The following is a 22879-nucleotide window of genomic DNA, read 5'->3' as shown; positions in this document are numbered from 1 at the left end:
CTAAGCTAGGGAATGTCATTCCCCAGTACACCAACCTTTCATAACCACTTATTGATAGTCAGAACAAGAACCTTCAATCACTTTTTGAAAAGGATGTATTGTAAGTAACTCAGCATTACACAAGAGAGATAGCCTGTAAATGTGTATTCTTTTGCCAAAGCTCTTTTATTTTTTTCCACAATTTCCAGTTGTTGGCACAAACAAGTATCATCACATTTAGAGTATTGTTTGTTTTCATATGTAACGTTTTCTCTACCAGTGGTTCCTTCATTAGTTGCTGATATGTTTAACTCTAAATTGCTTGCTACTTCTTTGTGGTAACTTCTTTTTTGTGCCTGAATTTTTCTCTCATTATTAAGCTCGTTACTACCCACAAATTAATTCTGGACAATGGGTGATATAGAGTTGAAACATCAGGCTTAAACTTGGATTTCAAATACCTTTCGTAATCAGGATTGGCAAAATGTATTGAGCACACATAAACATAAGTAATTGAAAATGAATCAAGGTGTTACAAGCATTTAGTCTTTTTTGTTTTGTCTCATCGTTCTTTGGAAATACCTTTTTATGTTGCCTGTAATGGTTATTACAGCTCGCAATCGTGTAGTGAACCATTATTTTTCATTGAAAACATTTCAGTACATACTCTGAGAAACCCCCATCATACTGATCACTGTAGCATAACTTTGCACTTAATTGTCAGTCACTGATAAGAACTGACACTCATGTAAACAACCTTGTATACACTCAAAAACGCAGTGACTACTCACCGGTTATGGCAACAGCTGTCCACTGGGATGTTAGTGTTGCAGCTTATTATTGTGCACATGCCCCATATCTCTCGACACATCTACACTGGAATGTGTTGCAGCCCAACTACAGTGAGGGGTTGTGTCAAGTGGAGTGTGTAGGGAGGGAGAAGGAGGGAGGGAGGGTGTGACAATGCATACTTTTTACTGTTCATAAATGATTTTCATTAAGAGCAGTGTTTTGTCCCACTGTAGCAGGACAGCCTAGATGAATGGCATTGCCACTTGAAAACAGCAGGAAAATACATTGACTCAGATATCTCCCTACTCCTCCATTACATCTCTGTGGTTAAAATGCTTTTTGTCATGTAGCAACTGACTACATAAAGGGTAAATCATTCTACAGAATACTAGATGTGTTTGAAAAAAACGTTATTTACATTTAATGAAATCTAATCCAGTAAAGTTGCTGTATTCCTCCTCCTAGTAAATACTGAAATGTTTTGTCCTTCTCTCAGTGTTCACTTTCAGAGTTTGCACATGACAGAGTTTTATGTTCTGACTGAGAAATTACACTTACAGTGATGTAAGCAAAATCCAGCACTAAAAGGGTTCTTGAGAAAATGGCTCTGTTGTAATAAGGTTCCTAAATATGGCAAAATAATCCATTCACTACCCGTAATAATAAATATCAATAGTACACAATGAATAGTATTAAATGTTTGAAGTGCTTCTGCTACATTAAGGTTTAGTCTGAAGTCTGGTCAATTCAGAGTCCATCTAAGTCCATTGCCTAACATGATGAAACATTTTTAAAATCCACATACAAGTCTTAGCTCCTGGGGCAGATGCAGAGTGATACGGACATACTCCCAATGGAAAGCATAGTAACAAGCACCCATGGCATTGAAAAACAGCTGAAAGGATTTGAAAACAAATAAATCACCAGGTCTAGATGGAATCCCAATTCAGTTTTACTGAGAGTACTCTGACATTTTCTCCTTACCTAGCTTCCATTTATCATGAATCTCTCACCCACCACAGCCCCAAGTGACTGGAAAAAAGTGCAGGTGACTCCAGTACATAAGAAGGGTAGAAGAATGGACATGTAAAAATACAGACCAATAACCCTATCATCAGTTTGCTGTAGAATCCTTGAACATATTCCCAGTTTGAACATAATAAACTTTCTTGAGACTGAGAAGCTTATGTTTATGAATCAGCATGGTTTTAGAATGTGTTGCTTGTACGAAACTCAGCTTGTCCTTTTCTCACATGATATACAGCGAACTATGGATGGAGGGCAACAGGCTGATTCCATATTTCTAAATTTCTGGAAAGCATCTGACACGGTGCCTTATTGCAGGCTGTTAATGAAGGTATGGGCATATGGAGTAAAGTCACAGATAAGTGAGTGATTCAAAGACTTCATAAGTAATAGAACCGAGTATGTTGCCCTTGACAGCATATATTCATCAGACACAAGGATATCGTCAGCAGTGCTCCAGGGAAGTGTGATAGTACCGCTGTTGTTCTCTGTATACAAAAAAGATTTGGCAGGCTGGGTGGGCAGCAATCAGCAGTTGGGTGCTGATGATGCTGTGGTGTACATTAAGGTATCAAAGTTGAGTGACTGCAGCAAGATATAAGATGATTTGTGTAACCTATTCTTGAGTACTGCCTGAGTGTTTGGGGCCCATACCAGGTCCGATTGAAGGAAGACATCAAAGGAATTCAGAGGTGGGCTGCTAGTTATGTTACCGGTAGGTTCAAACAACACATAAGTGTTACAGAGATGCTTTGGGAACTCAGATGGGAATCCCTGCAGGGAAGGCAACGTTCTTTTCAAGAAACGCTATTGAGAAAATTTAGAGAACTGGCATTTGAAGCTGCCTGCTGAACAATTCTGCTGCTGTTGACATACATTGCACATAAGGTCCGAAAAGATAAGATTCGAGAAATTAGGGCTCATACAAAGGCATATAGACAGTCATTTTTTCCCTTGCTCTAGTGCCAGTGGAACAGGAAAGGAAATGACTAGTAGTGGTAAAGGGTACTCTCTGCCATGCACTGTACAATGGCTTGCAGAGTATCGATGTAGATGAAGGTGTACTGTCATTACTGGCTCCCTTGCCGGTAAGTAGAAAAGCTTTCATCTGTCAGTGTGGACGTCAGAGGGAATGCTTGACTTTGGCAAGTCACTTTTAATGTTCCCATTTGGGTCTTTGCCATGGCCTAATAATTTTTTATTATTTAAGCATTTTGAGTGATGCATAACAAAGGTACACCAATTTTTCAAAACCACAATCACCAGCTGGCTCTGAAAAGTTTCATAGAAACATTTACTTTATAGTGCTCAAAAAGCATATGTTAATGAGTTTGTAAATTCAAATTAATAAGGGTTAAACTAAGGATAGTTAATCTAAATAGGGCCTTACAAGATTGAATGAAAATCTTTAGTATAGCACTGTAGTATCATTAACAGGTTTCTCTAATAAAACAGTACTGCAGTGATGTATTTGGCACCTGGCACCATAAGCTACACTGTTTTTAATAATGAAACCTAAAGTTGACAAGTTTTAATTTTTGCTAATACAATATATGGAGACCATACATGAGCTTTTCTTGTAACAAGCAGAACAACTGTACACTAAGGAACAGAGGAAAATAAAATATAAATTAAATTGAAACATTCTTGTGTTCTCAAATCACATTGCCTTGTAAGGGTTTACTGAAAAGTAATTCCTTCACCTTGGTGACTCTTCAACAGTTGGCAGAATTGGTATGCAGCAGGTATTGGCTTGTTCCGTAGACTCTTCTCTACAGCTCCAGTTGGTGGGAAGCCTTAGCATTGAACAGTTGTGTTGTAACAGTGTAAAGTATGGAACCCTGCACAGACGGTTGGTCAATGCGATTTAAGCAATGTGCAGTCATTGAATTCTTGACACCAGAAGGTGTCGCCCCAAAGGAGATTCATCAGAGAATGAAAGCAGTTTATGGTGATTGTGTTGATGTGAGTACTGTGCGTCATTGAGCGAGTAGGTTTAAAGATGTTAAGACAGGAACATCTGACTTGTGTGACAAATAAATAGTTGAACGTCCTGTGACAGCAACCACTGAGTTTCACAAGCAAAATGTTGACAGATTGATTCAGAACAATCGTCGTATCACTCAGAGAAACTGCAAGCACAATCAGCATTTCACAAGAAGGTATGGGTCACATTATTGCTTTGCTTGACTATTGGAAGATCAGTGCACGATGGGTACCCCGGTTGCTGACTCCTGAAGTGAAAGCGCACAAGCATCCTCTGTACAGTCCAGGTTTAGTGCTGTCTGACTTCCATCTGTTCCCGATAATGAAAGACGATCTGCGGGGACATCGTTATGCCTCTAATGAAGACGTTGAGAGAACTGCGAGACTGTGGCTGCGGAAACAGTGTGTCGACTTCTTCCGTGACGGCTTCAGAAAACTTGTTAACTGTTGGCTGAAATTTATCCAGTTGGCTGTTTATTATGTGGAAAAGTGAATATTGGTGATTAAAGATCACATTTTAAGGATTATTTCTGCGTTTGATTTAGTAAAATATTCCCATCCACATCCAATTAACGAAGGTGGAGGCGTTACTTTTCATTCAACCCTTGCACAGTCATCATCATCATCATCATCATCATTTTCTTCTTCTTCTTCTTCTTTATCTTCTAGAGTTTGCAGCCCCCGGCCCAGTCTAATTGGAATGTAAGCCTCTCCATCTTTTCCTGTCCTACTACCATGTTTCTCTTTCCACCCTGTCCCAGTCTTTCTGCCTCTTCTTCACGCATTGCTTCACTCCAACGATTGACACATCTCTTGGTCTTCCTCTAGGTGTCTTGCCTCCTATTGTCATTTCATGAGTGAGCCTATCACAGTATGCTGCCAGTTCAAATTCTTTTAACATGCCCATACTGTCTAAATCCTGTCTCTGCTATGATCTCTTGCATGGCCTTCCCACATCATCCCGTTCCTCACTATCCATTCTAGTAACTCTTGCCATGCTTCTTTGAAATTTCATCTCGCAGTATGTATCCTTCTCACTTGCCTTTTCTTCATTGTTCACATTTCTGATGAATACCTAAGTTATGGGCAAGCATTTGCATGCTTTTTGGTTGTACATATTCGCTCCATATCAGGCTTCATACACTCTGCTGAAAGCAATCGATTTCCGTTTCCCTTTCGCTAATCTCCTAATCATTCCTCCTGCTGTGTTCTGTTACACTCCCCAGATACTTGAAACTTTCCACTTTCTTTAGTACTTGCCTTCTGATATTAGTGAAATAATGCAAAATATGCAGTTTTTATGAAATATCACTAAATCAGTAATTTTTGCAAAGTATCATGAAATTTTTATTTTCCTGTATGAAAAATGTTGTAAATTTCAGGATGGCAGTTTACCAATAATCATAATTTATAGTTATTGAATGCTAAAATTGCATTTTGGCTTCTTATTTCCTTAATGACAGTTAATTTCCTGCATAACTAACTATGATGCGACTTCAAAAGTAGCTCCAAAAATGGAAACGAAACAGCAAAATTGGAAAAAAATAACACTGAAATTGACAGAAATGTAACACTGAATCTGAAAAAAATAGCGCCAAATTTGGCCGCAAAATAAAAAATCATGTCTCTGTTTATATCCATTGTTACTCTCCTCTTATTCCTCATTGTTGCCATCACGAGGCGGACAGTTCAAATCCCCATCCCATCATCCAGACTTACCTATCTGTGATTTCCCTAAATTGCTTAAGGCAAATGCTGGAATGGTTCCTTCAAAAGGTTATCGCCATTTTTCTTGTCCATCCTTCCCTTGCCGAAGCTTTTGCTCCATCCCTAATGATCTCGTTGAGGACGTTAAACTCTGGATCTCCCTTCATTCCTTCTGTGTACCTCACATTCTCCATTACCCCACACCACTGAATCATCTGCAAACAACATTGTTTTCACATTTTCATCTACTGCTTACGTTGCCTCTGTGCCACTGTCTCATCCATAATGACGATGAAAAGTAGTGGGAATAGTACGCTCCCTTGCTTCAGCTTTTTTTCTGTTCTTACCCATCTGTCTACTCTCCTCCTACTTTTACACAGACACACTTCCTTGGTATGTTTCCTTTATTCTTCTCATAATCAGCCTCTCAGTTCTCCTATTTCTGAAGGGTTTCCCAGATCCTTGCTTATTTTCGCATATGTCTTCTCAGTGTCCAGGAACACCGTTACTAGATCGTTACAATATTCGTAGTGTCTCTTGTGGAGCTGCCCTCCACTAAAAATTAGACCCACTGTGGACCTTCGTGGTGTGAGCCCGTATTGTTCCTCTCTATCCTGCTATCCTTTGTTCTATTTTTTCCAGAATCTTATAACATATCTAGACAGCATGGCACATCAGAATAACTCCCTATGATTTTAACAGCTTCCTGCAATTTCTCTTAAAAACTGTTTCTATGACTCAGACAGTGGAAAATCCTGGATAGATTGTAACGATATTATGAAAAGAAAAGTTGCCACTCACCATAGAGAGGTGATGCTGAGTTGCAGATAGGTGTTTTAACTGCGACCGGAACAGTCACAGTATTGACATGACGGAAAGTGCGGCGGGACCCACGGAGCAGCCCGCAAACAACAACACAATGGGAGAAGACGGACACGACCAACGAAGGACCTAATGAATAACAATAAGATCTAAACAACAGAATCATAAGAAACCACGTCCACTCATACACAAAACAATAAGTAAATACACTGTCTAAGGCAAGGCGATATGTCCAGAGATGCACGCAAGATTAGACTGGCTGGCTGAGCAAGAGGTAGGCACTTAAATACATGACCAGGGGTGCCGCTATTGCGTGCTATGACCACATGTTCCACTGCGGCGCCCTCACACTAAATGTGGACCAGGAGGCGCATGCCGCCACATCTTATGGTGCAATGGTGCAGACACCTCTAGGGGTCTTCGACCTCCATGCCGTCTGGTACGGTTTCAAATTCTGTGGTACACGGTACCAGAATAGGCACAAGAAAAAATCTTTCACCCAGTAAGGCCTTCGTTAAAAATAGACCACACACACACATACATGCATGCAACTCACACATACATGACTGCAGTCCCAGACAAATGTAGCTACTCTGGGGGCAGCAACACCAGTGCATGATGGGAATGGCAACTGGGTGGAAGTAAAGAGGAGGCTGGGACGGGCAGGGGGAGGGATAGTAGATAGTAGGGTAGGGGTGGTGGTGGATAGTGCAGTGCTGTTGGGGAGCGCACAGGGACGACATGGAGAGAGGGTTCAGCAGCTATGTGCAGTCAGGAGGTTAGACAGCAGGCAGGGGAGAGATGGGGGACGGGGGGATAGCGGAAAAGGAGAGAAGTAAAAAGACTATGTGTGGTGGAGGAATTAGGGCTTTATAGTGTTGGATTGGGAGCAGGGAGGCTGGATGGGTGAGGACAATGACTGATGAAGGTTGAGGCCAGGGGGGTTACTGGAAAGTAGGATATATTGCAGGGAAAGTACCCACCTGCGCAATTCAGAAAAGCTGTTGTTGGTGGGAAGGATCCATATGGCACAGACTGTGAAGCAGTCATTGAAATGAAGGATCTCATGTTCACCAGCCACTCAGCAACTGGGTGGTCTACTTGTTTCTTGGCCACACTTTGCCACACTTTGTCGGTGGCCATTCATGTGGGCAGACAGCTTGTTGTTTGTCATATAGGTGATGATTACGACCAGACTGGAGTAGGTGGTGGTGGGAGGATGTATGGTTCTTGCATTTAGGTCTATTACAGGGGTATGAGCAGTGATGTAAGGGGCTGGGAGCAGGGGTTGTGTAGGGATGGACGAGTATATTGTGTAGGTTTAGTGGACCAAAATACACCTGTGGGAAGGGTGGGAAGGATAGTGGGCAGGACATTTCTCATATCAGGGCACAACAAGAGGTAGTCGAAAGCTTGGCAGTGAATGTAATTCAGTTGCTCCAGTCCTGGGTGGTACTGAGTTACAAGGGGAATGCTCATCTGGGGCCGGATGGTGGGACTTTGGTAGGTGGTGAGTGACTGGAAAGACAAGGCATGAGAGATTTGTTTTTTGTACAAGATTGGGAGGATAATCACAGTCTGTGAAGGCTTCAATGAGACCCTTGGTATATTTTGTGAGGGACTGCTCGTCACTGCAGATGCAGTTAACAGGGGTTGATCTGGGGTCAGTGGTGATGGATCACAGTTGGATGGAAGAGTGAACCGAGTCAGGCAAGTCAAGTCTGATTGGTAGGGTTCGCGCCAAAAAAGTGTTTCTGCCATAATGACCAGGAGAAGGAGAGAAGGTCTTTAACAAGTCCTGCATAATTGAATTTGGGAGTGGGCCAAAAGGTGAGGCCTTTGGAAAGGACTGATATTTCTGTGGAGCTAAGGCTTCTTCAGGAAAGGTTCATGACACTGTTTCAGGTCTGTTTAGGTACTGGATTCTGTTTGGTGGTGGGAGGGAGTTTTGGACGGTGGGATAAACATAGTAGGTCTGCTGTACAGGGTTTGTCATCTATGAGGGTAGATGGAGGAGGTTTGGAGGTTGTTGTAGACGTAGTGGACAGTCGTACTCCAAGGTGGGAGTAGGAAGTGACCATGGTGGAGAGCTTTTTGAGGTGGTGTTGTGCATGTACCAACTCTCCACAGTTCCTGCCCTTTACCACACAGTGCTGTCGTTCTCATTACTGTTGATGGCACCACCCTTTACACTAACATCACTAATGCCTGTGGCCTTACCGCTGTTTGAACACTACCTTTCCCAACGCCTGACGGATTCCAAACCAACAACCTTCTTTCTAGTTGCCATGACCAACTATATTTTCACCCACTTCTCCTTTGAAGGCATTACCTACAAACAAATCCGAGGTACTGCTATGGGCACCCGCATGGCACAATCGTATGCCAACCTATTCATGGGCCATCTAGTGGAATCCTTCCTATACACCCAGAATCCTATACCCCTCACCTGGTTCAGATTCATTGATGACATCTTTGCAATCTGGATCAAGGGTGAGGACACCCAATCCACATTCCTCCAGAACCTCAACTACTTCTCCTCCACTTTTTACCTGGTCCTACTCAACTCAACAAGCCACCGTCTTAGATGTTGACCTCTACCTAAAAGATGGCTACATCAGTACCTCCATCCGTGTCAAACCTACTAACCACCAGCAATACCTCCACTTCGGCTGCTGCCACCCGTTCCATACCAAGAAGTCCCTTCCATACAGCCTAACCACTCAGGTCATCACATCTGCAGTGATGAGCGTGCCATCTTAAAATATACCAAGGATCTCATTGAAGCCTTCACAGACCGTAAATATCCTCCTGACCTTGTACAAAAACAAATATCCTGTGCCTTATCTTTCCAGTCACCCACCACCTCCCAAAGTCCTACCATCTGGCCACAGAGGAGCATTCCCCTCGTTAATCAGTACCACCCAGGACTGGAGAAACTGAATTACATTCTCCGCCAGGGTTTTGACTGCCTTTCATTGTGCCCTGAAATGAGAAATGTCCTGCCCACTATCCTTCCCACCCCTCCTACTGTGGTTTTCCGCGGTCCACCGAACGTACACAATATACTCGTCCATCCTTACACAACCGCTGCTCCCAATCCCTTACCTCATGGCTTATACCCATGTAATAGGCCTAGATGCAAGACCTGTCCCATACACCACCTACTCCAGTATGGTCACAAACATCACCTATCCCATCAAATGCAGGGCTAGCTGTGAAACCAGTTGTGTGATCTACAAGCTAAGCTGCAACGACTATGCTGCAGTCTATGTGGGCGTGACAGCCAACAAGTTGTCTGCCCACATGAATGGCCACCGACAAAGTGTGGCCAAGAAACAAGTGGACCACCCTGTTGCTGAACACGTTGCCAAACATGACATCCTTCATTTCAGTGACTGCTTCACAGCCTGTGCCATATGGACCCTTCCCACCAACATCAGCTTTTCTGAATTGCAAAGGTAGAACTTTCCCTGCAATATATCCTGTGTTCCCATAAACCTCGTGGCCTCAACCTTCGTTAGTCGTTGTCCTCACCCATCCAGCCTCCATGTTCCCATTCCAGTCCTATACAGCCCTCATTCCACCATCGCACAGTCTTTCTACTTCTCTCCTTTGCCATTACCCTCTCCCTCACCACCTCTTCCCTATCCTCCGTCTAACCTCCTTACCCCCACCCAGTTGCCACTCTCATCATGCACTGGTGTTGCTTCTCATAGTGTGGCCACAGTTGCCTGAGACTGCAGTCATGTGTGTGAGTTGCGTTTGCGTGCGCGAGCGCGCGTGTGTGTGTGTGTGTGTGTGTGTGTGTGTGTGTGTGTGTGTGAGAGAGAGATCTATTTTTGGTGAAGGCCTTAATGGCCGAAAGCTTTATTTGTGACAGTCTTTTTGTTTTGCCTATCTGCGACTCAACATCTCCACTTTATGGTGAGTGGCAACTTTCCTTTTCATAATAATGTCTATGTGATTCCCTTTTTCCAGTCTTTGGATGTCCTTCCTTCTTTCCATACTGTTCTCACGACCTGACAGAGTGACAGCTTTCCAAAAATGCTACTTCCTCTCTCCATCTCCACACTTACTTCACCCAGTCCAGGCACTTTTCTTTCTTCCTTTGACTTTATTGCTTCCTCTGCTCCTTTCAGGCTAGGTCGATCTTCATGTCCTGTACATCACCAGGCTCCTCATTTTCCTCTTCTATATTCTCATTGGGATTTAGTAGCTCTTCAGAATATTCCTTCCACACATCCTTGATTTCCTGTACATTTTCAACTTGCTTTACTTCTTTATTGATCATTTTGACATTTCACATTATGCATTCCTTCCTGGCCATAACTCTTCCATGGAGAACTGTCTTACTACTAACCATCTTCTTCCGTAATTTTTGTCCACTCTTCCATCCATTTTCAATTGTCCCCTGTAACAACTCTCTCGGCCACCTCCTTATCGGCAATTTCTTCTTACTTCCTCTGTTCTCTACTGAAACCAATACAGAATACTTTGTTTCTGTTTGCAACTTTTCCTCCGTCACACTATCATTCCACCAGAGTGTTTATTTGCACCTTTTTAAATCACTGGTTCTTCTGCACATAACAAGGGTTAGAACTTAAATAGTGGCAACTATTTATTCACAACTGATACAAAAGAGTTACATGTTTGGACCCGTTACTGTCCTTCAAAGTAGTCACCAGCATTGTGTAAAACCTGTTGCCAGCGATGTGGAAGGCGTAGTGTACCATTAACAGAGCCTGTTCCGTTGATGGTATGAATGGAGCGATGTGCTGCCTGTCGAATCTCTGGAACAGTCCTGTAGCGAATGCCACAAGTGGTTCCTTCATCTTCAGAATCATATCAAAGTCACAAGGACTTAAGTCCAGGGAGTATGGTGAATGGTACAGTACTTCCCAGTCTCATCGACCAAACAGAGCATCCACAGCTTGCACTGTATGCACGCACACCCTGTTGTGCAAAATGATGGGTGGGTTGCGCAGAAAGTGTCGCCGCTTCTTTCACAAAGCTGGTCGCAGGTGATGCTCCAAAAATGAACAGTAATACTGTGCATTTACAGTCTGCCGTGGAGGAAAGTAATGTGTTACAATAAGACCATCACAGTTGTACATGAGAATCACCATAACTTTAGACCACTCCTTTCGCACCATCTACAGAACAGGCTCTGCTAACGGTATACTGCACCATCCACATTGCTGGCAATGGGTTCTACACAACACTGGTAACTACTTTGAAGGACAGTAACAGGTGCAAACATGTAACTCTTTTGTATCAGTTGTGAATAAATAGTTGCCTCTATTTAAGTTCCAACCCTCGTATTTTCTGCCACTTCCAGCCCCCCCCCCCCCCCCTCCTCCTATTCCTCTGCAACTAATGAAGTTCTTGTTAGCAGTTCTTTCCTTTCAGCTTCCACACTCTTACCCTTCTTTCTGCCCATTTTTCCTCTTTAATCCCTCAAATAATCACTACAAAAAGATAGTGATCACTATATAAGGCTTCGGAATGTATTACCTTGACATCTGTGACTGTTCTGTTTGTGTCCTGGTCGCATGTTGTGTAGCATATCACAGATTTACTTGGGAAATGACGGTGTATCACATTACATTAGGACTTTCCCTCTTCTTAAACCAAGCCTTTGTCTTTCCATGTATTTATGTCTCCCAATACCATGATCTTCTCTCTGGTTAGTTGTCTCTGCATTTTCTCTTCAAAGTCATCCTTCTCCTTAATGGAGCATGCATCTTATGGTGCTTATATGAGGAGAATTTCCATGTCCTTTCCTTGCAGTTTCACTCTGACTATCATTATCCTGTCTCCTATTCCCTTCACCTCCTCTTTTAATCTTCCTCTTATCAGTACTACCAGTCGATGTCTTCCTTCTACCTCATGCCTATTCCAGCACAACCTATATTCATTCCTCAATTCCCTACCTCCTCTAACCTTCCATCTGGTTTCTGACAATCTTAGAATTTCAAGTCTCCTTCCACTCATCACTTCCACAAATAGCCACCTTCCCTGTCAGCGTTTGTATGTTCATTGTACCAAATCTTGAGAATTGCTGGGTATGCTTGCATTATGTCCACTATTTCCCATCTTTGAAAGCATGTTTTTTAGCCATTAGTGGCCTGATAGGCCAATGACAGCTGGATTTTCTATCACATTTTTCTCTGTGGACTTTTGGTCTGCGAGAGATATTTAATGTCATTCCTACCCTTCAACGATTTGGAGCTGCTGATGCGCATTGCCTGATCCACCACTTAGGAACCCGATCTCTGTGGTTAAGGCTCCTCTGAGAGATTTTCTGCAGTAAATTCTTGAAATTTTTGTCTCCGTCAGCACTACTAATTTGCCAGCACTGAAGAAATTATAATTGCATCTTGTCAGAAATTTGTTGTCATGGCCTCACAAATGGTCAGGATTTGTTTTTAATTAATTTATTTCTGATCCCATTAAAAGTTCTACTTCCTTCCTATCAGTCTTTACCTCAATAAGTGTCAGGAAAAAAAATTAAAAAACGTCTTTCCTACTTACTTGTGTCATGTAGACCCTACCAAAACAAAAATAATCTCGTCCACTTCAGGTGTAATCTGGTTACTGTATTCGCTTATCTCACGAAACAGACTCAGAATCCAGCCACAAATAAGCTGATATGAAAAAAATGCTGTTTGCTACTACACATCACCGCTTTAGTATAACTTATGGCATCTTCCTAGGTTTACGTCCATTCAGAAACAATGTGGGTACTTGTTATACATGATGTGAAAGAACAATGCATCTCTTCTCTTCTAGGAATGTTCAGTATTACTTCACAATTATGACGCTTGTCAGTTTTAAGTACCATGGTTCCTTGAGGTGTCTTGATTAACTGTCTGCATATTCTGTGGTGGTTGGACCAACATCTCTGCACAGTAGCAGCAGTGTCTTAGAGATATCACACTGCTCAACTCAGATGGATGGTTCCACTTTCTGTCATATGTTCCACATTTAGTAAACACTTATAATATGAAACAAATGGTTTAACAGGTGTAATTTCTATGCATGAGTGTACTAAACATTACAAATCAAATGCTTTTCATGAGGATACAGAACTTCTATTATTCCATATTATTGTTACTTGTAATAAGGTGAAACTATGCCCTAAGTTAATGTCCATCTTATTTCCATGGCCAAAATAGAATATTACAGTGTCCCATTTTGAATTTGCAGATCCTGACAGGGAGTGGAGATTCTACATGTGCGCTGTGGGATGTGGAATCAGGACAGTTGCTGCAAAATTTCCATGGTCACAATGGAGATGTAATGGCCATTGATCTTGCTCCCTCTGAGACTGGCAATACATTTGTATCTGGGGTAATCATAATTTTAAAACATAAAATACCTGTTATGTAACATAAGTATTTCTCACTAATGTGAGAGTGTTTTAAATTTTAAGTTGTGAAAATTGTTCAGTCAACAGACGTGGAGTGAATACTTTGAAGAGTTTGCATTTATTGTTCAGGTTATGCCCAAACTTCAGGGCTTTGTTCTGTTTTACACAGTAAAAGTTTCAAACACACCGTTGTAGTTCAGCAATTCAAATTTTGTATCTGAAATTTGCTTACTGTTAACTTTGTAAATTGCCAAGATATCTGTACATGACCAATGGGGCTTAGGCAGGGTAACTTTGTTTTGATGGAAAGGATCAGGAATGTATGTCATTAAGAGCGGTCCAATTATAGCTCGCTCAACTGGGATCAAAGCTTATTGGGAACTGAAAGTGTTGAGAATGTAGCAACAAGTTTTAGGCCTCTGAGAGGGAAAGAATGGTAGCAGCCAGCATTAGTGTGGGAAGTTTGCAAGACAGTCAGGTATCAACCCTCGGACTACTCTACTCATTCCAAAGTTCAAGACCTATAGAACACCAATTCCTGCACAGTGTTCCAGTAAATGGACAGTTGTTTCTGTTATAACCTTTAATCACCAATAATTGCGTGGATATTCAAACACACTCACTTAGAAACAATAGCTGGTTACATGATAACAACTCAGTATCTCTTATTCGACTGCCATGCCGTGACATGCGGCCGGCGCCGTTCGTAGCTAGGTGGCGCTCCTGCGCTCAGCCAAGTTGCGAAGCGCCTCCATCGCCGTTTGCGCATACTGTCGTGGCGGCACTATTAAATGTCGTGGCACTATCACAACACTTTTCCCCCTTGAAAAAAAAACACGCACTCCCTTGGAGACATGGACAGTGCGGAGACATCCATGGTCTCTTGTGAGGCCCCGAGAAGATCCCGCGGAGAGACACGAGAGTATGGTCGAAAATGTCCAGGACGGACGTTCGTGCGTGGAACGTGCCTCCTGGACGAGATGATGGGTGAAAACTCCGGAGCAGCATCCATAGGTGTCGTGGACCTGGGGGTGTGCTCCAGCGAGATGGGTCTCGGAGAAGGTGGCGTCGCAACTGGGGCCGGTTCCGGCGTACTTGGAAGCGGTAGCGACGTCGGCTGCATCAACACATACGGTAGATCGGCAGCAGCGACAGGACTGGCTTCTCGGGCTGGTGGAGGCGAAGGAAGGGGTGGTGGCACCGGCGTGGCCACCACTCGTGGGCGCGTCTGGTCGTAATGGCGAACAACCATGCCGTCGTCCATACGTATTTCACAAAGCTGGCGGCCGCGAAGAGCCTTGACCACCCCTGGAATCCATTTAGGGCGAGATCCATACCCTCGTGCCCACATGTCGGTGCCCACCGAGTATTTTCCCGCACTAGGGGACACAGCAAAAGGCCTGACAGGGTGAAGCAGGTGCAGTAGAGTGCGCGGTTGGCGGCCATGCAAGAGTTCAGCAGGGCTGCGATCACCCAGAGGCGTGAAGCGATGAGAACTCAGAAATTGCAGCAGAACGTCATCTGTGGAAAAATCACTAAGGAATTTTTTCATCTGGCTTTTGAAAGTGTCGACAAGGTGCTCGACCTCCCCATTCGATTGCGGATGGAAGGGCGGTGCTGTAACATGATGAATCCCTTGTCCAGTACAAAAATCACGGAAGGCCTGCGAAGAGAACTGAGGGCCATTGTCCGTGACGATTGTGGACGGAAGACCTTCTAGCACAAAGATTTTGGACAAAGCCAGCGTTGTCGCCGCAGTGGTGGGCGACGGACATCAAACAACAAACGGAAACTTCGAGAAGGCATCAATCAACAGTAGCCAATAAGTCCCGAGGAAGGGGCCGGCAAAGTCAGCGTGCACCTGTTCCCATGGCTGCGCCGGATCAGGCCACGGAGAGGGCATTGTACGAGGTGCAGCCAATTGTTGAGCACACTGACCACACGCAGCAATGTGGGCGATGTCCGAATCCCGGGCCAATAAATGTGCCTGCGGGCCAGGGACTTAGTCCGAGAAATACCCCAATGCCCTTCATGCAACAGTTTGAGAACATCTTTGCGAAGAGAGGTTGGCACCACGACCCGTGGAGATGCGCCATCCGTGGCCAGAAGAACACCACCATCACGAACAGACAAACGAAGGCGCAAGGCACGGTAGTTGCGAAGGGGATCCGATGCCCGGCCCTTGGTCCTGTCCGGCCAACGCCGTTGAACAAAACCGATCACCTGACGCAGGACCGGGTCCCGCGCAGTAGCCGACGCGACCCTCGAACCTGTAAGTGGAAAACCCTCGACCGCACGACGTTCTTCCTCATCAATGTGGAAACAGAGTAGTTCATAACGATCGCAAACCGGGTCGGGGCCCATCGGCAATCGCGACAATGCGTCAGCATTGGCGTGCTGTGCCGTGGGGCGATAGTGAATCTCATAGTGAAAAGAAGACAAGTATAAGGCCCAACGTTGCAGGCGGTGAGCTGCCTTATCCGGAAGCGACGCCGAAGGGCTGAACAGAGAGACCACCGGTTTGTGGTCAGTGATGAGATGAAACTTAGAACCATACAAAAAAACGCTGAACTTTTTTAGAGCATAAATGATAGCGAGCGCCTCCTTTTCGATTTGAGAGTAACGCCGTTGGGCATCGTTGAGGGTCTTGGAAGCATAGGCGATGGGTCGTTCCTACCCATCCTCATATCGATGGGTGAGGACAGCCCCTAGGCCATACTGTGATGCGTCAGTCGCCAGAACCAAGTGCTGACCCGGACGGAATGTGGCAAGACAAGGCGCCGACTGCAAATGAGCCTTCAGGCGGACAAAAGCCTGCTCACACTTGTTGGACCAACAGAAAGGGACGTTTTTGCGTAACAGCTGATGCAGAGGATGAGCTACCGCCGCCGCGGATGGAATGAATTTGTGATAATAAGCAATCTTGTCTAGAAACGCCTGAAGTTCTTTGACCGTAGACTGCCGGGGTAGAGCGTTAATGGCCGCAACGTGCTGACGTAGAGGACGTATACCCTCACGGGACAAGTGGAAACCAAGATACACAATGGAGGGTTGGAAGAACTGTGACTTGTCCAGATTGCACCTCAACCCAGCCGAATGCAAAACCCGAAACAGTGAACGCAAATTGCGAAGGTGCTCCTCAGTGGAGGCCCCCATGACAACAATATCATCCAGATAGTTTATGCAGCCGGGAACGGAAGCCGTGAGCTGTTCCAAAAACTGCTGAAAAATGGCCGGCGCACTAGCGACGCCAAATGGTAACCGCTGGTACTGATACAACCCACAAGGAGTGTTGATGACGAGAAATTCCTTGGAAGAAGCATCCAACGGCAACTGATGGTACGCGTCTGATAAGTCAAGTTTGGAAAAGAACTGGCCCCCAGCGAGCTTGGTAAATAACTCCTCAGGACGGGGAAGAGGATAAGTGTCAATGAGGCTCTGAGCGTTGACAGTGGCTTTAAAATCGCCGCACAATCGCAGACTCCCGTTTGGTTTAGAAACCACCACAATTGGCGATGCCCATTCGCTGGAGGTAACAGGAAGGAGAATCCCTGAAGCTGTTAACCTGTCTATCTCAGACTTGACAGGTGCACGCAACGCCACTGGAATAGGGCGTGCCCGGAAAAACTTAGGGCGAGCTGTAGGTTTAAGAGTAATGTGGGCTTCAAAATCCTTGGCATGGCCCAAACCAGCAGAGAACACAGACGAAAATTCAGAACACAATCCATCCAGCTGTTGATACGGAATATCCTCAGATACGAGGTGCACATCATCATCAATGGAGAACCCGAACAACTGGAAAGCATCATAACCGAACAGGTTTTCAGTGCCCGCATGATCCACCACATAAAACGTGAGGGGCCTAACAACAGACTTTTAGGCAGTGGAAGCATCAAACTGGCCAATGATAGGAATTTTCTGTTTATTATAAGTTCTCAGATTTCGCGTAACTGGAGACAAGGGAGGGGAGCCCAACTCCAAATACGTGCGAGAATTAATGAGAGTTCCTGCAGAGCCAGTGTCCACTTGCATGCGAATGTCTTTATCCAGAACACGAACAGTAACAAACAACTTATTTGTTTGAGAAAGCACACAGTTAACATCCAGGTCCGATGCCTCGTCCTCGTCGACAGGAACTTTAGGGGACTGACACACAGAAGCAATGTGACCTTTTTTTCCTACATGAATTACATGTGGCCCAACATTTTGGACATGCGGCCCTGTCATGCTGTAAGAAACAACGTGGACAAGAAGGAAGTGCGGAATGAACCTGCTTCTGTGGTCGCTATTTTCGCTGCGAGCGTTGCGGCTCAACGCGACGTTGTTTACACGAGTGAACCGCCGCCACATCTTCGTTCTCCTGTGAAACAGGCAAATTGTCCGTGTCGAAAGTTGAGTGTACAGCGCCTACATCACACAACGCGTCTATTTGCGCGCCAGCAGCGTGAGACACTTCAAAGGATTGAGCGATGCTTGGAACTTCCGACAACGACGGGTTTGGCAGTTGTAGGGCACTTTGCCGAACTTCTTTATCAGGAGCAAGCCATAGAATAGCATCCCTAACCATTGAATCAGCATAAGACTCATGATGAGTGTCTGTGACAAACTGACATTTCCTACTCAGACCATGTAGTTCCGTCGCCCAAGCCCGGTAAGATTGATGGGGCTGTTTACGACACCGGTAGAACGCCACGTGGGCGGCAACGACGTGGGTGTTTTTTCGGTAATAGTTAGACAATAAGTCACACATTTCTTGGAAGGACAGAGAGGCAGGTTCCCGCAGAGGGGCTAACTGAGATAGCAGCTGATAGATCTGTGGGGAAATCCAAGATAGAAATAACGACTTACACATAGGAGCGTCGACAACGCCGAAAGCCAAGAAGTGTTGCCGCAACGCTTCTCATAATCCTCCCAATCTTCAGCGGCTATGTCGTAAGGAGGGAATGGAGGTGGAGAAGAGGAAGACAGACGATGAGTAAGCGACGTCGACAACGCCTGAATAGCAGCCATCAGCTGTGTTTGTCGTGCCTGAATAGCAGCCGTCAGCTGTGTTTGTTGTCCAATGAGCGCTTGCATAAGCTGTTCCATGTCTGCCCCATCACGAACACACAAATCCACAACGCAGTGAAAATATCCGACCTCGTCGCCAAAAAGTGTTCTAACCTTTAATCACCAATAATTTTGGATATTCAAACACACTCACTTAGAAACAATAGCTGGTTACATGATAACAACTCAGTATCTCTTATTCGACTGCCGTGCTGTGACATGCGGCCGGTGCCGTCCGTAGCTAGGTGGCGCTCCCGCGCTCAGCCGAGTTGCGGAGTGCCTCTATCGCCGTTTGCGCGTACTGTCATGGCGGCACTGTTAAATGTCGTGGCACTGTCACAACAGTTTCTTGAACAGTTCACTATGTATCTGCATGGGATTGACTGCTGAAAGACCACTTGGGCATTTCAAGGCCGCTAACCATCACAGCCATCTACTCAAAAAACCTCGAAATCTGACTCACTTCCTCACTTGAATCTTAATCAAATATTTTTGATAATAAGTACAGATTTGTAAGTGAGGCCAACTCCCAACAAGTGCGTAACATTGTAAACAACTGGTATAAGAACAGATACTGTTGTGCTCACAATGAATGGATTTGGTAAGTAGTTGTTCAGGCGATATTCAGTCAGTTATATGGAGATAATCCATGACAGGATTGATATAGTGAAGAGAAACATGACACCTTAACCATCACCATGCATGATCAACCCCTCTCATTAATGATTCCAAAAACTCAGTTTTATACATTCAGTGGCCAGTTTCATTCAGTGTTAAGTCTATCATTAAAAATGATTACAAGTTTTCTGTAATTTAATGAGGAATCGGAAGTCATTACTGAGATGAGAGCTGTCTTAGTGCAAGACAAACTTAGGTCATGGATGTGACATGCTTTAAGACCAGATATAGAAAGGCTGAAGGTTTCTGTGTAGGATAAAATCATCTAGAGAAATATTTATGGTGCAATTATAACAAAACACAATCCACTTGCAAATGTATGTAAATTTCATCTGTCATATTTACCCAAGAGTAATGGTATGCTTGTACTGTAATAATCATGGTGTCATATTTGACATGACTAACACTCATTCTGTATTTTCATCTGCATGTCCTGTTTTGTTCTCAAACGAATGAGAGCATATCAGTCTCATAAAAGAGAAAACTTGCAGAAGAGAAGACAGAAAGAACTGTGGTATTTATTGAGAGAGGGGGGGGGGGGGGGGGGAGAGAGAGAGAGAGAGAGAGAGAGAGAGAGAGAGAGAGAGAGAGAGAGCATGTACCCTTTTAATGTAGAAGGTTGCTCATATAAAGGACATGTTTTTAAAAGTTTACTTGAAGAAAGTTCTCATTTTAATATGGAAACCCAGCTACGGAGATAATGCAGGATACATATTTATGCAAAGAGTTACATTAATGCAGGAGACCCATGTGTAATGTTTGTAGAGACTGAAAATGCCTTGCTTTTGCATTTCTTGAAAGTCTGCACAGAAGCAACTTCAGGTACAGACATCGCTCACATACACTATGTGATCAGAAGTATCCGGACACACCCAAAACCATACTTATTCATATTAGGTGTATTGTGCTGCCACCTACTACCAGGCACTCCATATCAGTGAGCTCAGTAGTCATTAGACACTGAGAGAACAGAATGGTGTGCCCTGCAGAACTCATGAACTTCGAACGTGGTCAGGTGATTGGGAGTCACTTGTGTCATACATCTGTATGTGAGATTTCCACACTCCTAAACATCCCTAGGTCCACTGTTTCCGATGTGATAGTGAAGTGGAAACGTGAAGGGACACATATAGCACAAAAGCCTACAGGCCGACCTTGTCTGTTGATTGAGAGAGACCGCAGACAGTTGGAGAGAGTTGTAATGTGTAGTAGACAAACATTTATCCAGATCATCACACAGGAATTCCAAACTGCTCAGGATTCACCGCAAGTACTATGACGGTTAGATGGGAGGTGAGAATGCTTGGATTTCATGGTCAAGCAGCTGCTCGTAAGCCACACATCGCAGCCAGTAAATGCCAAACGACGCCTTGCTTGCTGTAAGGAGCATAAGCATTTTACGACTGAGCAGTGGAAAAAGATTGTATGGAGTGATGAATCACAGTACACAACGTGGTGATCCAATGGCAAGGTGTGGATATGGCAAATGCCCAGTGAACGTCATCTGCCAGTGTGTATAGTGCCAACAGTAAAATTCGGAGGCAGTGGTGTTATGGTGTTGTATATTTCATGGAGGGGGCTTGTAATCCTTGTTTTACATGGCACTATCACAGTACGGGCCTACATTGATATTTTAAGCACCTTCTTGCTTCCCACTGTTGAAGAGCAATTCGGGGATGGTGATTGCATCTTTCAACATGATCGAGCACCTGTTCATAATGCACAGCCTGTGGCAGAGTGGTTACACGATAGTAACATCCCTGTAATGGACTGCCCTGCACAGAGTCCTGACCTGAATCCTATAGAACACCTATGGGATGTTTTGGAATGCTGACTTCGTGCCAGGCCTCACCGAGCGACATTGATACCTTTCCTCAGAGTAGCACTCGATGAAGAATGGGCTGCCATTCCCCAAGGAACCTTCCAGAACCTGATTGAACGTATGCCTGTGAGAGTGGAAGCTGTCATCAAGGCTGAGGGTGGATCAACACCATATTGAATTCCAGCATTACTGATGGAGGGCACCACAAACTTGTAAGTCATTTTCAGCCATGTGCCCAGATACTTTTGATGTTATAGTGTAGTTTTGTACTGTTTGTTCATATCTTCATGTGCCAATCATCATTGAAGCAGCAACAGAGAACTACGCTGCACTATTACTCCTGAAACAGTAACATTTATTACTCCTGAAACAGTAACATTTATTACTCCTGAAACAGTAACATTCGAGATGTTGAAGATTCGTAGGGATATTGTCTTAATAGCCGTGACAATCCTTAGGAAGAATGATTTAATGATGTTAAGTTGATCTCATTTGGCTTTCTGATTTTCAGTCTTCTTTGTATAGTCGCAGGAAGCCCACATGTCCAAGAATTTCCCTCAGACGTCTTGGTATTTCCCAGCACACATAATTAAAAGTGTATGTGTAGTAAATAACACCATTAGGACGGTCCTGCAATACCCTCAGGTCTGTAACTGTATGCTCATTTTTTACAACTCTTTCAGGCCTAATTGAGTCATACAGCCAGAAACTTTTCTCTGCATAGTTGGTGAATCACTGTAAGAGACTTCGAAGGGTCAAGGCTTCCGTCTCGCCTCTTCAGATACCAAGGCATATTTGCTAGGAAGTGTAACTTCATGTCCTTTCATCTTGCACTTGATGCCACTGTGGACTGAGTTACATTCCATCTGAGTGTGACCTTACTCCAAAAACTTTTGTCTAATCAAAACTTATGTATCAATAGTTAATCTTAAGAGAGCATTTGATAATATCACATTTCCATTCTGAAGTGTGCAGCGATCAGAATATAAAGACTTTGGTGAGATTTTCATTAATCGTTTTGAACAGTGTGCCCACTATACACAAGACAAAAGTTGATGCAACCTATTACATTGTAAAGTTGTGAACAGCCGATTTTGTTTTATGATAAACTGCACTTGCATGTAAAAATGGAGCTAATTTCGTGGCCTGTAAGTCAATGTTGTATTCTGAGCACAGCTTCCACTGGCGATCTTTTTGCAGCCATGGCTGCTCTTTCTTTTCTGTATGCTGCTTCCACATGTCTTTGCTCAAGTCTCCGAGCCTGTAATTAGAATGAAAGTCATGCTGGGCTTTCTTGGAAGAAAATAATCGAAGATTACCCTCTTTGAAAACCAAGTCAAATGTGGTCCAACTTAATGGTGGAACCCTCTCCATATTATATTTTTCCTTTTAGATTCCATACAGATGTTGAAACTTCCTGGCAGATTAAAATTGTGTGCTGGACCGAGACTCGAACTTGGGACCTTTGCCTTTTGCGGGCAAGTGCTCTACCAACTGAGCTACCCAAGCACAACTCACAACCTGTCCTCACAGCTTCAGTTCTGCCAGTACCTCATCTCCTGTGCTGTGAGGGCGGGTCGTGAGTCGTGTTTGGATAGTTCAGTTGGTAGAGCACTTGCCCGCGAAAGGCAAAGGTCCCAAGT

General features: G+C 44.1%; 1 protein-coding gene across 3 annotated transcripts in view; it reads left to right on the top strand.

Moving 5' to 3' along the window:
- The window catches only part of LOC124612241 (guanine nucleotide-binding protein subunit beta-5), a 156177-nt gene that overhangs the window by 113641 nt on the left and 19657 nt on the right, over positions 1-22879 (top strand). For all 3 annotated transcript variants that reach the window (XM_047140315.1, XM_047140316.1, XM_047140317.1), the window contains one exon: positions 13525-13668. In XM_047140315.1, coding sequence (XP_046996271.1) covers positions 13525-13668 — 144 coding nt within the window. The remainder of the gene's footprint in view (positions 1-13524; positions 13669-22879) is intronic.

The sequence above is a fragment of the Schistocerca americana genome, chromosome 4 (genome assembly GCF_021461395.2).
Source record: "Schistocerca americana isolate TAMUIC-IGC-003095 chromosome 4, iqSchAmer2.1, whole genome shotgun sequence".
Lineage (NCBI taxonomy): Eukaryota > Metazoa > Arthropoda > Insecta > Orthoptera > Acrididae > Schistocerca > Schistocerca americana.
The sequence above is the reverse complement of the archived record's forward strand: the minus strand, read 5'-3'. Positions and strand labels throughout refer to the sequence as shown.